This window comes from Aptenodytes patagonicus, chromosome 17 (assembly GCF_965638725.1).
Source record: "Aptenodytes patagonicus chromosome 17, bAptPat1.pri.cur, whole genome shotgun sequence".
Classification (NCBI taxonomy): domain Eukaryota; kingdom Metazoa; phylum Chordata; class Aves; order Sphenisciformes; family Spheniscidae; genus Aptenodytes; species Aptenodytes patagonicus.
The window spans coordinates 12,809,535-12,827,276 of record NC_134965.1 but is presented as its reverse complement, the minus strand read 5'-3'; the positions used below and the strand labels follow the sequence as shown (position 1 = coordinate 12,827,276).

Genomic DNA, 17,742 nt, shown 5'->3' with positions numbered 1-17,742 from the left:
GTTCCTCAGCTTTGGTTTGCAAGGTGCCATTCCATCCTTGGCTCCTCTGCTATGATCAGACAAACCTGATTTTTGGATGTAATATATGCAAACATATAGAACACATGCAAAATATGTCTAAATATGTCCAGGTTACAAAGGGAAGGACTTAGGAAATGTCAGATTAAGTTTGCCCTGGAGTAGCTTTTACTGAGCTCCTTAAGGATATATGCATTGTATGACTTACTTGTATTAGTAATCATACTATTTTTATATAGGCCTCCTGCTGGGTTCAGTAGACAGCCTGGACGTCCGCTCTAAAGACTCAGGGCTGGGCGATGAAGGGCATTCGTGTTGTTAAAACGCTTTCATTTACTGCAGAAGTTGCGAGGAGCGGGTTGAGGCGGTTTGCAGAAAGAGGACAGGTGATTGAAAAGCAGCCGAAAAGTTCCTTGAAAAATGAAGCACATCCCTCCGTTAGCTACAACTGCCTGATGGTACCAGGTGAGTTACTTCAGCCAGGCTTTCACAGACACTCCTTACCTACATCTTCCACTTGCGAGCGATGACGATACACTCATTAATGTTGTGAGGCGTTCAGATAACCCAGAGATGAGTTCATGGCAAAGCCCAGGAGAAAATGACCGCTTCCATCTGCAGAGGAAGATCTGATGAGCGTACAATAAGTGAGGCCATCAGCCACACGCTGAGCGAGGAGGACAAGACAATGTCCTGACCGGCTGGTGCAGGCGGGGTGGAACGGGCGCACCTTCAGAAGCCAGTCCCAAGCTCCACAAACCAGTACGGCCCAGCTCACGAGAGCTTGTTTTTCCCACCTTCAGCGGCCATTCCTCAGTGTAGCTTTTGGTCTGTAAATTCCTTAATTTTTTAAAATAGAATGAAAATTCTCACATGAAAATCTTTTTTTTCCAATCCCATTCCTTCCATGAGCAGCATTGCTTTTTCTAATCAGTTTCTTTTTACTGTACTTCAGTATCTTTTCCCAGCCCCCCAAAAAAGGTTAATCAGAGGCAGATACTTAGCGTGGAAAATTTCAGTGTGGGTAATTAAAGTTTAATTTAGCTTTGCAAGCTACTAAAAAAAGGGCCTTTCAAAGGAAAACGTTAGCTACCGTTAACTGTAGGCAGCACTTTCAGCTCCACTGTCAGGTATTTCCAAAGGACCAGGTACTACATGTGATGGCTTTCTGTAGAGGCTTTTCAAAAGGCTCCCTCTTTCTTTGCTTTTGCTCAATAGAAAGGGCTTGGCTTTTCCCTTCCGCGCGGCCACCCCACCAGGCGCGGGGCGGGGGAGGCGGACACTCCAGAGCCCTTCGTCCTGCGCACCCACAGCGCCTGTGACCGAGAACAGCTCGGGGACGGTTCTGCTGGAAGAGCGCGGAGGACAGAACTTGGAAGAAGATCTGCTGCGAGAAAAATGGTGCCCAGATCCTAGCCTGCTGGTGATCCAAGCTTTTATTTATGGCAGCTGTAGTATTTCAGGTGGAGTACAGATCCCACACCGGCTAGCCAAGTCCATAAAGGGTGTGCATTTGAAAAAAATGTATTTTATTTTCTTGACTTTAGGGTGCTTGGGGAAACCCCTCCGCTGGAGGTAGGGAATACAAGACAGACGCGCCACCCACGCCTCTCGCGCGCGTGGGCGCGCACGCGTGCCCTGCGCTGGCGCCCAGCCAAGGCGCGCTGGCACCAACACCCAGGGCACCCACCACGCCGCACGGTTCTGGTCCCGCGGCGTGCGGCGGCGGAGCGGGCGACGGCGGCACGCCGCCTCGCTGCAGCTTTGCGTGGCTCCGCTCCCCGGCGCTGTGGGGCTGTGCCGGGCTTAACGGCCCCGCTCCGGCAGCCGCGCGCCCTGCGGGAACTTACTTAGAAAAGCGAGTTTTCGGTGAACCGCTGCTGCCGGCCGGTGCCGGGCCGCCCCCCGGGCCTCGGGGCGTCTGCCGGCCGGCCGGGAGCCGGGTGCGGCCGGCGGGAGGCTGCGGGGGCCGGCGGCCCGCGGGCAGGGCCCGCCGCCTTGGCCCGGCAGCGCCGCGCGGCCGGCAGGTCGGCGACCCCTTTAAGGCGCGCGGCGGCGGCGCGGGGCGCCCATGTGGAGGTGCTCCATGCCTTGTTGTCCTCCGCGCCCATTGGCCCGCGCGGCGGTGACATATTGTAATGGACCGCGAGCGCACTGCGGGGGGAGCGTCGCCCGGAAAACCCGGCGGCCGGAGCGCCGCGCCGCCGGCCCGGCCCGGCCGCGGCCGCGCCCGGCGCCCTCCCGCGTCCAGCGCCCGCCCCGGGGCGAGCCGGCGGCCGCGGCCGCTCCGCGCGGCCGGCGGGGCTGTCGGGCCGCCCCCGCGTCACGGCGGGCCGGGCCGGCCGCCCCGTCCCGTCCCGCCCCGTCCCGTCCGGGCGGCGCTCCGCGCTCCGCGCCGCGTCTTGCCGCCGCCCGCCGCGTAGTAGCGGGGCCGCGCCAGCGCCCGCCTGTTGTGTTTCTGTTGCCGCCCGCCATCTTGTCGCCAGCGCTGCTGCCGTCGGGGCGAGCCGCGGGGCGGCGCGGCGCCTGCGGCCGGGCCCGCGCGACCGGGGAGGCGGCGGCGGCGGCGGCCGGGGCCCGCGCCATGAGCATCGAGACGCTGCTGGAGGCGGCGCGGTTCCTGGAGTGGCAGGCGCAGCAGCAGCAGACCGCACGTGGTAAGGGGCCGGCCGCGCCGCGCCGGGGCCGCCGCCTGACAGCCCGCGGCCGGCCGCGCCGCCACCTCGGGGGGCGCCGGCGGGGGCGCGGCGCTGCCGTTGCGAGGCGCTGCCGCCGGGGCCCGGCCGGGGGCGGCGGCTGCGGGGGGGGGGGGGGGCGGGGGGAGGGAGGGAAGCCCGCGGCGGGCGGCTGCCGCCGCGCGGGGAAGTGACAGGGCGCGGGGGGCGGTGGGTGGGGGGAGGAGCGCGGCGCCACCCCGGCGGGGGGCTCCCTGCGGGGCGGGGCGGCCCCGAGCGCCCCGAGCCCCGGTTCCCCGGGCCGCGCCGGGGGGCGCCGGCCGCCCCCGCCCCTCCCGCGGGCGCGCCGCCGCCGCGCGCTGCGTGTCCCCGCGCGGCGGGCGGGGCGGGGGCGGGGCCGCGCCGCGTGACGCGCCAGGCGCCGCCCGCCACCACGTGCGCGCGGCCCCGCCCCGCCGCGCGCGGGGAGCGGCGCCCGCCCCGGCGGGGAGCCCCGCCCCGCCCCGCCCCGCCCCGCCCCGCCCCGCCGGCGGCCGCCTCCCGCGCCGGGGAGCCCCGGCCCGCCCGGCCGCGCCCTGGCCTCGCTCGCTCCGCGGGGCGCGCCCGAGCGCGGGGCTGCGGGGCCCCCGCCCGCCCGCGGCGGGGCCGGGCTGGGGAAGTCCCGCGGCGGCCGCCCCCTCCCGCCGGGCCGTAGCGGCTCCCCCGGCGGCGCTGCCTGCCCTGCCCCGGCCGGCCCTCGGCGCGTGGGTGCTGCCGGCGCCCTCCGGCCCCGCCCCGGGCTCCTGCCCCTCCGGGGGGAGCAGCGCGTTCGCGCCTCCGGGGGGCCGGCTGTCGTACGGCAGCGCCTTGGCTCGGCGGCAGCGCTGTCAGCCAATTGCTAATGAAGAACCGTCCCTGCGAAGGCCGGATCGCGCTGCGCCGTTCCGTCTGCGTGCTGCAAGGGGCGATGGAGCCGTGATGCAGCATTAGCTCAGTGACAGGAGCGTGTACCTGCGGCAGGAGCGGGAGGGAGCAGCTCTTTGTGTGCCGCTGCCGGGCTGTAGCTGCAAACCCATTGTTTCAGTGATGAGTCATGCGGGAGATAGTAGATGTTAGGAAGCAAGGCAGCTCGGGGGCATGCAGGGGCAAGAGGCTCCCTCAATAAGAAACAAAACCGTGGATTTATGGACTACAGTGGTCCCCTTTTCCTGGCCTGGCGCCGGCACCCCAGCCGGGGCGGGAGCTGCCCCTGCAGCCCCGAGCAGGGTGGGTGACAGGGCTCCGTGCGCCTGTTTTAAGCCTGTGACAGTTCCATCGCCTTTCTCGTCAGACCTGCTCAGTGGCTGTTAATATTTGCGGCTCTGTGGCTCACAGATGGCGAATGTGCTCTGGGTATAACAGAGGTTAAACATTGGAGAACGGGTATTAAGCAGGGTTGTTTATTATATCTTCTGCTGCTGGGAAAGATTTTAATTATTATCCAGCTACCCCACATTATGAGAACGTTTTGTAAACGGATGCAACAAGTGGGATACATAGGAACAAGTGGCAACTGCAAGGCAGGAGCTGCATCACGTTGGGTAACCTCTGAAGGCAGAAATTATTTCGAAGAGGGGCGTGGGCAAGGCAATGCACCGAAAAAAAAAGAAATTGGGCGGGTTTTCTAGTTAACCAGGAGCAGCACAGAAGGGTGCGTAGACATGCCGCTTTGTACCAAAGCCCGCTCCGGGTAGGACCTGCCTGGGTGAGTTGCACAGCACCCAGCGCAGCGCTCCCTCGGTTGTGATCGGGTGCTTTGTGTTCTGCCGTGATACGCACAAGTACCGTTTCTGCTGCAACAGACATGTCAGGGCTGAACTGGCTGGTGGAGCAGCAGCGTCAGTGCAAACGTGGCTACTTCAGGGAAGTCGTGAGCACCAGGAAGATGTGTGGCATGAGAGGGAGGAGCCCGTCGCTTGAACTTTGGGTAACAGGAAGATGTCAGGGAAGAGCACAAGCAGAGAAATAGCTGGGAAAGACTGTTTGGGCAACAATGAAGTGTTTTAGATTGGCTTCCTTCCCTCGCTGTCTTCCTCTCCTCCCCCTTCAGATGTGTGTTCAGAGAAGCTTTACGGTCTGCATTACACCCACAGTTACACTGCGTAATGCTGGGGGGTCAGTCTGGCCTTAAAATCGGTGCAATTTGGGAACAGCATTAGAAAATCTAAAATAAAACTGATTTAAGGCTGCTGGGCCAAAAGATGACAGCGGTGCTACAGAGTGCTCGGCCTCGGGCGGGAGGGCAGGACGGGAACCTGCTCGGGAGTCCCTGCTAACAGGATGGTGAGCATGTCTGTGGTCATACCTTGTGGATCTGCCCAGCTGGTGTCCAGGCTCTCCTACCAACCAGATGGTAAAACACCGTAAACACTTAGGCTGTTGCTTTTTCAAACCTGGGAGTAGAGGAGGAAAAAGTCTTCCGTTCAGCCAGACGTTCACCACCGTGTCTTTATGAGGAAGAAAACTGATAGAAGGAAAAACCAGAAAGGTTTTGGAGAAAGGACAGCAGAATGGCTTTGGGAGGGAAGAGAGTTAAGGTACGGCTAGTCCCCTTCACGGGGATTCCTGGAGATGTGGAGCGCTGCGGTGCTTGCACACGAAAACGCAGCACGTGGGGCATAGCCGCTTGTTCTGCCTGCATGGAGAGCATCATGGCCGCTTCCCAGCAGGACAGAGGTGGTGGAGGACTGCCTCTGTGTGCGGCTCGTAACTGAGAAGGAGAGCTTTCTGAAAAGAGGAGATGCAGAAGGATTCCCTCTGCAGACAGCAGCTGGATCTTCAAGTCCGCCTTGGACTCGCGGGGAGGTCAGGCCAGCAGCTTTTGTCACTGCTTTGTACTTCTTTTTGTGGTTGATAGTTGCTGGGGTGCAGCTTGAATAATCTCAAGCTTTGGGGAGTAGTGCAGGGTACAACTGCTGGGAGAGCTCCGTGGACTAACCTGAAATGAAATCACACCCTTCAGGGAGGAAAGTGGTGTCTGCAAAGCTGTGAGATCGACATCTACCCCAGCACCTATCCCAGCACGTACCCCAACACCTACCCTCTCCTTCCACGTAGTGCATGGTGCTACGTGTGACACTGGAGACCCCTGAAGCGCCAGGAGAAGGCCAGCGGCGCAGGCAGGGTGGTGGTGTCCCCGGCCACCCACGTGCTGCCTCGTGCAGCGCATGCCGCATTTCGCAGGTCTGCAAATAAAGCAGCACTCGACTTTGGAGTCAGGTCCTGCTGTATTCACCGAGGTGCTGGTTTCCATGAGCACACACCTGGCCGTAACCACTGCCTTTGCTCTGGTCTGTTTCGTTTTCCGGCAGGTATGCACGTGGCTTTTCCTGCTCCTTCAGCCTCTTCCACCAGTGGAAAATTAAACCATGTAGGCTTTGCTTTTCTTAATTTATAACCAGAGCAAGTCTTGTTCTGTGCCTTCAGCTCTCTGAGGGATGTTTATTGCTTTGGGGAGTTCTTTGTGGCACTGTTTGGGTTTGCCTGTGTGGCTGGGGTGAAGCCCTGCCGCGGGCGGCTCTGACCCACCACGGGGAAACCCGGGCGGCTTTTACTGTGGAGCCTGCCCTGCCGTCAGCCTGTACACAGCAGTGTCACTTCTTGTGTCCCTAGGTAATCAGGCACTGCCTACAATATGGTTCGAACTGTGTTTACAAGATGTTTACCCAAAAGCCTGTTGAATATTATATATGTATTAATATTTCAGAGAACATAATTTCAAATTGCTGAAAAAAGCAGAGTCTAAATACATCAGCTTGAGCTGTACCGAGAAGAGTAACAGCTTGACAGAGTGTAGTACAGTCGCGACTGAGACCTCGGGGGCGAAAAAGACTTCGGTGCTGTGGGGATCCTTGCGTGGTGCCGTTTGTTATTAAAGCTGAGTTCGGACTTTGCTAAAACACTTGCTGGAATTCGAAGGCCGCAGCACAAGTGGTTGGTTGTTATCTCCCAAGTAAACTGGGAGCAAATGAAATGCAAGTAACAGACTAAGTTAGAGGGAGTTGTATGCTTATTAATTAAACAACTACCCAGATACATCTAATGATTTTTACATCTGTAGAATCCTCGCTCTTGATGACACTTCCACAACATAAACACTTCTGCTGTTTACTGACTTAAAATAGTGTTTTTTGGAGGCTCTTTTGCTTGTGTGCTCATTGCACATCCCAGTTTGGTCCTGTGAGCGTGCTTGGATTTGTTGCATGCTTTGTGCTGGGCTTGTGTGACTCGGAAGTAGTTTCTTACAAATGCGTGTGATGGATTTATGTAGATGTAATGAAAATGAAACTTCAGTGGTTTGGCTCATCATCCGTACTCCTGTTTATACGCTCAGCAGACCCGTTCTCCTACGTGATGACAAATGTTATGTAAATGATGATACTAGTAATAATTTTATTTGGATCTCATTAATTTATGGGGAAAAAAACAACAGATTTGGGGGAGGCGAGGGGGATAGTTGATGTTATGCATTTCTTATTATAATATTAACACCATGGGAATGCAAACAATAACAGACACACCCTGGACATGCACCATGTTGGCCACGTACTTCAGCGTTTCTTATTGTTTTGGGAGTCAGGATTTTGAAGCGCTTTTGTCTCATCCACATCTGCGCTTTCATGCTTCATAATGTTGCTGCTGATAACACTTTTTTCTGTAAACAAGTTTACACATGCACAAACCCGCGAACTGAATCCTTTTTCCGTTTTTTGCAAACTCCAGAGATATTTGACTTGAATTAGAGGGTGGCTGATTTCTTTGAATTTAGGTTAATCCAAGAATGTTTCATGATCTAAGAAAACAAGTTTTTTTATAATTGCAAGTAACTAATATTTGTTTTCTTAGGGTTTTTCCCATAGATACTTGTCTGCGACCCACTCAGCTTGCGCTCTCTGCTTTGCTTGATGCTGCTCAGTTATGTTTATAGCCTTTCATTTTTTTGAACATTGCCAGCAAGGGTGGTGACCGAACAGTAAGCATAGTCCTGGCCTTTCCCGTCTCATCTAACTGCCATTTTTGCACAGATCTTAATTGTGTGGAATTGATAACAAGATGTGTGGTGACCAGAAAGATTTCCTTCGGCTGTAGTGCCACCCACCTAGTGCTGATGGGTGAGGAAGAGGACCAGCTCACGCCCGGCATCCGTGTTTCAGCAACGGCTTGGTGCTGTGCCCGGTGTGGTCCTCCTCTGGTGTCCCTCAACAGGTCTCATCAGTATGATGTTGAGACACATCTCCAGAAACCCCACAGGGCTTTTAGGCCAGAGCTGGCTTGTGTCTGGCCAGCTCAGGATGCACGCAGGTCCTGAGCGTCTCTGGGTGCATGTGGCTGTGTCCTCAGTCACTGTTTGCATGCTGCAAGGCAGCACATCCTCCTGGATTGCTTTCAGGAGAAGTTAAAGTGCCTCCTGACAAATAGTGCGGTGTTTATCTTTTATTCAAAGGCTTCCAGGTACACAAGAGCTACGCTGCAGCCCCGGAGGACGCCAGTGCCACGGTGGCAGGTGGAAATAGCTCTGCAAGACATGAACACAAGCTTCACTTTCTGGAGTCTGCATAGGCCTGCCTATGAAACCACAGAATAAACTGACAGCAGGTTGGCTTCTGGAAAATAATTGCCTCATGTAATCCTAACCTATCTTGTTACTCAAGTGCTAGACTAGCTGTTGTGCTCACCTTTTCCTTTATCTTTTTTCCCTTTTTTTCCTTTATGATGAGTGCAGAGCTGGTGTAGGCAATCAGGCCTGGTGTTGGAGGATGAGGGAGTCACACTGGCTGCAGCAGAGGACCCCTGCCAAATCTGATGTTGTCTGCACAATTCACCTCTCTTGATGCACTAAAGTAACTTTTTTATGTCATTGTTTCGCGAAGCAGCACTGCGTCATAGGTCAACAGCAGGGCTGGAAGTTGGGAATCTGCTTACCTTAACCCCGCTGATGCCTTTTTCTGTACGGTGGGACACGTCAGTTGAATTTTGTCTATAAAATACTGAACTTCCCGAAACCTGACAAAGCTATATAAACATCAAAACTTTTTTTTTTTCCTTTTTAAATTGAAGAGAGCTCTGATCCTTTCAGTGGTATCTTGTGGCAGTGAGTCCCACAGTGTAATCATATTCAATATGTGAAAGGGTTTCTTTGTTTTTAACTTGTTCCTTTTCAGGTATTTGAGACACGTAGTGCTGAGGAGCATGCTGGCTGCCCACCCTGCGTGCTGGTCTGGGGGCTCCAGTTCAGGGCAGATCCACGCGTGCAGCTGCAGTCTGAAGGAAGCAGTAAAACTGCACATAAGTTGTCCTTCATTTTCCATCTCCATCCCCTCCTGTCTTCTCTACACATACAGGCATATGGGTATGCTTAGAAAGGGAACAATAATACAAATACAAAATACAGCATATAGAGTTTGCAGGTCTTCCTTGCCAAAAAAAGAAAAGCAAAATTCCCTTCCACTTGCTGATAAATTGTATGTTTCACCAAGGGACATCAAAGCATTTTATAATCTTTAGTTGAATTTTGCAGCGCTTCTGAAAGGTCACAGGTGGAAGAGCTGAGGTGCAGGGATGTGAAGTGTCTTACCTAAAGCTGTACCTTGATAAGGCAAGAAGTAAAGTTGAGCTTTCTGTCTCCCCGTCTCCTGTCTAGCTGGATGTGGAGGTTGGAGTATAGAAAGCCCCGGACTTGCTGAACATCACAACATCTCCCGACTGGAAGCTGCCTGCGTTGCATTGTAGAGGATGGGATAGGGATGAATGAGGAGTGTTTCGTACTGAAATCGTGTCTGTCTTATTGCAGATGGTACAATTCACTCTACTTACTAGTTACAGATTCCCTTGGGCTTTCCCTGTCCTTCCTTCGGCCTCTGGTCTTTTTCATAGCAGCATCTGATAAAGAAAGTTGTTTCCTCTGTGTTTCTGTGCTCAGGGTTCTACATAAGAAGCGTGATGTGTATCCGGTGGTCACTCACGAGAGCCTACATGGTGGTGATAACCCTGCAGAAGGTGATGGATGTGCCATGTGTTAGCACGTCTTATGCCTGGTGCCTAACACAGATAGTGCTACCAGGAAGTGTACCTAAGTGCTGTTGCTGGTAATGGGATTCCCAGTGTCCCTGGACAGTGTGTTTGTATTTTTTCTATGTAGAAGAGGCAAGGGACAGAGAGAGACTGTCCGAGTGACCTCAGCAAGGTACATGGGAGCTGGTTCTGCTTAGGCTAGTGAGCCTGAGGTGTGAGAGATGCTGGGAAAGAGATCAAACTCATTTTCCCTCTGTAGCACTCTCTCCGACCTTTCCAAAATCGCCTGGTATGAACAGGACCATCTGAATTCGATGTCCACTGTATGAAATTTTGGTCCGTTTCTTGACTCTGTTTCCTTCATATACCAATTTAGCTTGTTAGAAGTGCATCCTTGCTCATGAAGTCTCCAGACCAATCTCTGAGTATTTATGCAGCTCAAAATACACCAGGTTTTCTCACTGCAGCACAAAATACTCCCTGGTTCAGTCGACCCCTCACATCAGTGCAGTCACATCACCACAAGAGAAGGTTTGAGAGGACTCGGCAGCACCTCACGTAGATCAGCTGATGATCTGGGTACTGTCAGACACTCAGGCAGAGCAGGTATCTCCCTCTGGAAAATCTCCTGCTACCAGCTGACAGCTTGAAGCATTCAAACAAGTCTGTCACTCCGGTTTTGATTAGCTTTGTTCTCTCTGATTAAAATTGCAATGGCCAAATGGCAGGATCTTGCTAGTGAGGATGTGCTGTAGTTTTAGGTGTGACATAGATTGAGCTCTTGTCAATTTGAAGGAAGCTGAGCGAACAAAGGCCATACCGAGTACTTTTGATGAGGAACACGCGCCTAGTGTGTGCCTGGACCATCGGCAGAGGATGCTGTAGATTCAAGGCTTTTGTTGTGAAGGTGGGCAGAATTGCAGTGATGCTGTAATGTGTGCTGGAGGAGGATGTGGCCTGCTCCGAGAACCTTCTCTTCCTCTCGGGGTACCGGCACGCTGACTCTGTGAGTTAGACATTAACTTTGGGAAGAGCCTTGCTCTGTGACTGAGAGCAATGTCTGTGTGAATTCAGAGATGGCAGGGATAACTGCCCTGGTGCAGCCAATTCGGGTGGTTGAGGAAAGCACCCGAGGAAAGCTTCCGACTCCTGTGCACGTGTAGTGTGCTTTGATGGGCAGATGCCTTTGGATTCTTATCTCCTTTTCTTTTTCAAGTTCAGAGATAGGATTCTGAAGGGTAATCTGCACATTTCCATTCATTTCCTTGAGAAGAGAGCTGACTAGCATGAGCAGCCTCTGAAAACAACCCCTGGCACAGCCCTGGGATGAAGGTGCAGCAGTGGGCTGTCGTTCTCGTCACGGGGATCGAGGAACATAAAGTGAACTGGTGTCGAGCAGATATGCTTACCTAACAGGCTGGTAATTAACCGACAGATCCGGTTTTGCCATGACTCAGTGTGTGACGTGAAGTCATTTAACCTGTCTTTGCTTCAGTTTCTAGCGTGTGTAAAATACAAGCAGTGTGTTGTCTGACTTAAAGAAGTTTGCAGACCGCTTGCATCCCGAGGGTCTGAGACCTGCTTGCAAGTGGTGGATGAAGTGGGGTCTCGGAGTCTCTTCTTTGGGCACATCAAGTGTCTGGGTGTTTTGTTTTAAGAGTACATAGCTTATTTGTAATATGGTTTATTAAGTCAGCTCATGTTTACCATTCTTTTCTGACCAGTACATTTAAAGCGCGTCACTGTTCGCCGTATTTCTGCAGACTTCGGGGTGTCACACTGTCCCAGGGCCAGAAGGGGAGACACAGGTTTCCTCGTGTGCGTTGGAGCAGGTGGGGTTGGGTCCTGCCTGTCGTCAGTGCAGCTTTTTGCTCTGAACCGCGACACAGAAGCTGTTCAGCTTGCAAATAACGGCTTATCAGAACACATTACTTCGTCTCCTTATTTCTTAAAAATGCCAATGCCCAATGGAAAAGCATTGAGACAACATCTTGTATAGAAACAGCTCTATTGGTTTTTTTCCCCGGGTGAAGCTCCTCAGACGATGGAGCAGAGTCAGTCGTGTGCTGTTGGTGCCCACCCCGCCTGTCAGAGCCAGTGCTTTTCTGCACTTTATCCTGAACTCGGCAGAAAGGTGCAACAAGGGTTTTACATCAGTCCAGCCTGCCAAGCTTCAGTGCTGCAGCAGAGACAGCCCGCAGCGTGCTCGGCACCTTTACGGCTTGAAGGCGCTGGGGTGGTCTGTGTATATATAAGGCTGTCCAGGATGATTTTATTTTTTTAGCAGTCTTGATCTGTTTTCTTTTCCTTTGTAGTACTGCTAAATCCTGGCCCTTTATTTCTTTTTTCTGTCCACTAAGAGTTAGTTGTAACTAAAATGCAGCTAAAATGACTATCTCGAGCTGATTCAGGGTTTCAGTTAAGCACTGGAATAGCAAATTAAAGCACAATGTAAATTATCCGTAGAGATTTGAGAAGCTGTTGCTTTGAGAAACGTCTGCCAGGTATTATTTAGTTATGGTTGATACTTCTTTGGGGCTTGGGAGATGAACTACAAGATTTCTTGAGGGTCTTTCCAACCTTCCTTTCTGTGTTCCAGGAGCCGCGATGGTTTTGTTGAAGGGAAATACTCACTTCCTCGTAAGCCTTCTGACTCCATAAAGTAGCAATAAAGTGTGTCTGCACCCTAGATTTTTATCAGGCAAGAGGATCATCTTGTCATTTCTCTAATTTATTTCAGGTTTGGATACTGAGGTCACTTTGATTTCTAAGAGTTACAGATAAGCCGTCATGCTGAAGCCACTAATGGTCTTGTATTGGTTGGCGCTAAGGAAGGGATAGTTTATGTGAAGGCTGGTTTTCCTTTGCTTTCACAGATATGACATAAATGTGTCATCATCCTCTGGCTGAGAAAATGGAGATTCAAGTATTTTTGTCATTAATAGTGAACGGTGACATCATCTGCAGATAAGGTATGAGTGTGCGGTGTGCCAGCGCAGTGAGGATAGCTCAGCAGAGGGAGTATCAGGTGGGAGCTAGGGTCTTTAAAACCCTGAAATTGAAATCCCAGGAGGGCTGGCTTAGCTCTCACTCCTCTGGAGTGTATCACGAGCTTCTGATTTCTAATTGTGAAGCATTTCGGTATCCTTTGTGAATAGCACGCTTCTAAAATGCGGTTTAGTCTTTAAGAATACAATGTTTGTGGCCCAGTCTGTGTTAATAGGAAGGAAAATGGGACGTCTTGGTAGCAGGCTGAAATCTGAACACAGCACCTAGATGAGCAGCAGCGAGTGGTCTCGTTGGGGAGTCGTCGGGTGCCTTGCAGCCGGCTCTTTCCCATAGTCTCACCGGTGAGGGCCTGCTGTAGCCGTGGGCACAGCCGGGAGCCCGGGGGGTTTCAGGGAGAAGTGCTGTGTCTCAGGGCTGCCACGTTGCTGATGGAGAAGCAGTGGTGTGACAGGATGGGCACTAAACAGTGGTTTTAGCAAAGATGGGAGAGAGAAGTTGGGCTTGTGTTGTGCTGTTGTCAACCAAAATTCAGAGGGGCTCAGAGAAAGGGGTCACAATTTTAAAGTGGTCTCAGTCCTCCAGCTTGTTTCAAGGCACTTGAAAGCGCCAGTGGCTGTTGCTGGCGTAGCCTCTTGTGTCAGCAGCCTTAGTTATGACTCAGTTAGCCTGGCTCAGGCTGAGCATTGCTGGTCTCTAGTACTGCTGACTCGGTTCTTATCTTCCCTTTCCTGCGTCTCCCCTGCGGAGTCAGGGACCTGCAGAAACGGAAACCAGCCTTCAGGCTCCAGCCTGCCCTTCCTCTCAGCGTGGCAGTCTCCCTCCCCAGGTGCGGCCGGGCCAGCCTCGGGAATGGGAAAAATCTGGAGACTCTTTCTGTCCCCAGCACTTTCCTGGTATGAACGAGGAGTGACTCCTGTGGGTGACGCTGCTGTAGAACCAGTGTGAGTGAAACCCAGGTCACTCTTCTCCGGGTCTGTAATGGTTCATGGTGTGCAGTATAAGCTGCCAGAAGCATTGAATGATTCGGAGAAACACTTCAAACTATTCAGAAAATTACACCACAGAACTGCCATTGCCTAACTGTTCATGAAGTTAAGTAATGTTCTCTCTCTGTACTGGGGAGGGACCTTTAAGCATATGTAGAGGTAAGATGCTTGATTATGCAAAGGCGCATGCCGTTGATAAATTCTGAGTACTGATAGTGTCCCTAGTACAAAATAGGAGCATTAAAAAGGGCATTAAAATACTGTAAAGGCATGCTTATGCAGTGCTCTTGCGGCATGACTTAGGCAGGAGGCTCAGTGACGTACCCTGGCCGCTGCCGGGCCATGCTGCCGGCCCAGGAGGCACGTGCTGTTCTGCCTGCACGGCTGCTCCCTTTGCTGGCAGCGCTTGCCGTTACAGATGGGTGGCATTTCCAGGGCAGGCAAAAGGGAGGAGATAAATTTAAACCCAGCAGATTATTAGGTAACAAAGTTAAGAGTGCCTGGCACTGTGTATTCCTGGACCATCAGGGCCCTAAAATAGCACCAGTCCACCGGTCAGGAACGCTGACCCTGTTTCTGTGTCCTCCTGTGGCAAGATTTGCTGTTCCGTCCTGTTGCTGCTGGTGTTGCTGTCGTCCTCCTTTACAGTGTACCGCCTCGGTGGCTTGGCCGGGAAGCTGAGGTCCCCCGCTCTTGTGACGTGGGCCTTTTGGCAGGTGGTGTGGTGTGGGCAGGGTGAGGTTCCTTGTCCCCTCGTGCCTCGGTTGTGGTTCCAACCCCCTGAGGGTTCGCAGGGCTGGTTCACTCCCTTGATTCATTCAGTCCTCAGTCCCTTTGATGAGAGTGTCAAGAATGACTGGAAATTACACATAATTTTGCTGTGCACCTTCCGGTTCAGCTGTCCCTCTGAGCCCAAGAAAATGCCCTAAGCCTTGCATGCTTTTTCCATACTGGGCTTGCAGAAGCTCATGTGCCGAGTGCACTGCACGTGAAAGAATGAGCCACACGTGTGTCTGAGCACATGGCGTGCTAGTTACCGTTCATTGTTTTTATCTGTATCTGTGAAGGAAAGCGGCTGAACTTACTTCATATGGAAAAACAAAGAGCCCGAGGGGGCTTTTTTAAAGCGTGTCTTGAGTTTGTTTGCAAGGTGTGAGTACAAAGTGAGCAGGAGACGGAGATCTTCATAGCTTGGTGGAAGTGTCTCTGTCCTGAAGGGGTGTGTGTGTTAGGAAGAGATGGCTTGGAGATCCTTCAGTCCTCTCAGTGGTGGGAGGGGTCAAGAGCGTGGTTCCTTTTTGCCTGTGGACGAGTCAGACACAGAGGGCAGTGGCTCAGTGGTGTCAGATTTTGCCTAAAAAATCCTTGAAATAAACTCTTTAGCTCAAGGGAGCTCAAGATTTGCAACACCAAAGGCCTTGTTGGCAGCTTGTCAGCAGCCTGAGGGCTGCACCTGCTTCGCAGAGACATTTACATAAATATTTCTGATCAGTAATGCACACTTGTAACCTTACTTTCCTGTTCTCTCAGCTTCCTCGATGAATGAAAATTACTTGTAGGAATTTCACTGCCGACTCCTGCTCGTGCACTGGAAAGCATCGCCATCAGTGCAGACCTCAGCTGCAGGTCTCCTTTCTAGATCCTCTGCTATCATGACGTTAGCTCCGGAAGCCAGTACAGGAGTGAATTCAGCACGGGCAGGTTCTGCTGTCCTCATCAGACCTCAAGAAGTATCAGGAGCTTCCATTAATTGACTTCTTTGCTGCTGCCCTCCTGTCCGGCACGGTGCAGTTTTACGTCTGGGTGGAAGTTGTGCGGTCTTTCGTCCGGCGCATGCCTGGCAGGGGCTGGCGTCCGGGACGCTCTCCCTCTCCCAGAGGCCAGCTACCTGTGCCCCCCGGCGCTGGCTGCGTGGCCAAACACGCACATAAAAAACACTATTAGTCAGCAGGTCACCAGGGTTGAATTTCCTCGTGCATCCTGTGCCAGGGCCATCGCGTTGGCTCTGGCTGCAAACCAAGCAGCAAAGTGGAGCAAAAGAATTGCAGACAAAGGGCTTTTATTTATTAGTTATTAATGTTGTTCAGTTGAACCAGTCTGAAATCATCGGTAGCTAAGATATATGTTGTTTACATCAGGGGATTCCTGCTGGGGTTTTTGCCACCCTGCCCTGGTTTACTTCTTCCTTTAAGGAAATCTTGATAATTACCCTGAAATATTTTGAGAAAATGTAGAGAAATACTGCATTCAGACTCTGAGCTTCTGTTTAAACAACTTCACATTTTGGAGTCAGTCAGCTCTTGAGCTCACTTACCCTCCTACTTGGTGCTACAAGGAGTTGAATTAACATTTTGGATTTGAATCCAATGGGAAAAGTGCTCCTTGGATGTGAAATCCTTCCAGATCACTGAATTTCACATGGTGCCTTCCCAAGTGCCACAGGGTCAGAGACTGGAGATCCAGCCCTGGTGCTGGAGCTCGATCCAGGTGCTGCTTTCTCCTCGTGCAGGTGCTGGACAGTATTTACCTTGTCAGCTGGGTGCTTGACCTCATTCCTGGTCTCATGAGGCATGTGTGTTCGGGCTGTTGCTGCAGCTGAGTGTTGAACTAGGGCTGCTAAGGTTTGTAAGGTTTGAAGTTCCCCTCCTTCCCGCCTCCAGCAGCAGGTACGGTGCCTGGCTGCCCTCCTTGAAGTTCACGCCGCGCGTCTCTTCGGGCACTCCTCGCTGGCCTCCTCTGACCGGGGGTCTCGGACACTCTGCTGCAGGCCTGATGCGGCTCTGGACAGAGTTGTTCAGGCAACCAGCCAGCAGAGTTGGGCCAAAGTGCTTTAATGAAGGTTGGAGGAAATACAATGTATGCTGTAGAAATCCTGGGCTGAAGGGAACTTCAGGAAATCATGTTGTCTGTGAATCAGGGATGGTGACACTGTGCGGTCACATGTACTAAAGGTCATTCAGAATCGGGAATAAAAGTTACGTTCCCTTTATTGCTCTCTGTTGCTTTTGCACTACACCCCTCAAAATCAAAAGCTGGGTGAGAAAGTACCCAAGCAGCGGCAGGGACCCTCGGGTGGTGTGTGAGGACTGGGCAGCTCCATGGCTGGTGACGTTGCCTTACCAGGGGGCCCTTTTCCCCTTGTTCCACTTGTATTTAATATAGCTTCTTGAAGATAATTGGGGGTTTGAGCGTAACCTGGTAATTCCAGGTTGCAGTACACATGCTTTTCTATCGAATTTCCTAAATATACACTCCCACTTCAGCGTTTAGGTCAAGCCTAAGCTTCTCCTGTGGTCAGGCTCTTCCGGGATGTTTCTTAGAGCTTCCTCTGAATTACCTGATATTGGCCACTATATAAGACAGGATACCAGACTGTATGCATTGTTTCTCTGATCCCTTCTTGATGAAGTAAGGGTTTATTTTCCAAATATTTGTATATTACTATGAAGAAGTCATAGCTCCAAGCAGGCTGTTGGTGCACCATTTTTTGCTGCAGCTCCTTGGAGGCTGTCAGGAATGGGAGCCGCTGAGCTTCATGGACAGCGGGTTTGGAGGTACTTGGTTAAGGCTGTGAGATGTCTAGATGCCAGGGCCACTGGCGCCACAGGACTTGTGTAAATAAATTTCATTTTGCTATGTTCACACAATTATAGCCGGAGACCTGGATCGCATTTAATGAGGTTTATTTTGCTAGTCGGGCCACACAGATTTCATTTACTTTGTCTAGTGTTCTAAAAACATATAGGAATGTACGCACATCAAAGCTAAGTTTAAGACCTTGAATAAAATCCACAGCAGTAAAGAAGTGCCCTGATGGGTTTGTATCAGTGTAAAGTCCATTGAGCTAAGATTTACACTTGATAGTATAAAATACAGGGTATTTTAACCTAAGAAGCCTGCCCTGCCTTGCATGGGTGGTTGGTTATGACCAGCTGCAGTCCTGCAGCTGCGGTTTGTCTCTCGGCCATTGGGTGTCCTGGGTCAGTGCTTGGAGAACAGGGAGCGGGGGACGCCTGGCTCACGAG

General features: G+C 52.4%; 1 protein-coding gene across 3 annotated transcripts in view; it reads left to right on the top strand.

Annotated features, from left to right (window-relative positions):
* Nucleotides 1-421: 421 nt before the first annotated feature.
* Nucleotides 422-17,742, top strand: part of MNT (MAX network transcriptional repressor) — a 47,470-nt gene continuing 30,149 nt past the window's right edge. For 2 of the 3 annotated variants that reach the window (XM_076354970.1, XM_076354969.1), the window contains exon 1: nucleotides 2,594-2,675. In XM_076354970.1, the coding sequence (XP_076211085.1) occupies nucleotides 2,603-2,675 (73 nt within the window). In that variant the 5' untranslated portion in view covers nucleotides 2,594-2,602. Of the gene's footprint in view, nucleotides 484-2,593; nucleotides 2,676-17,742 lie in introns of those variants that run through there. The other variant, XM_076354971.1, reaches the window with a different exon arrangement.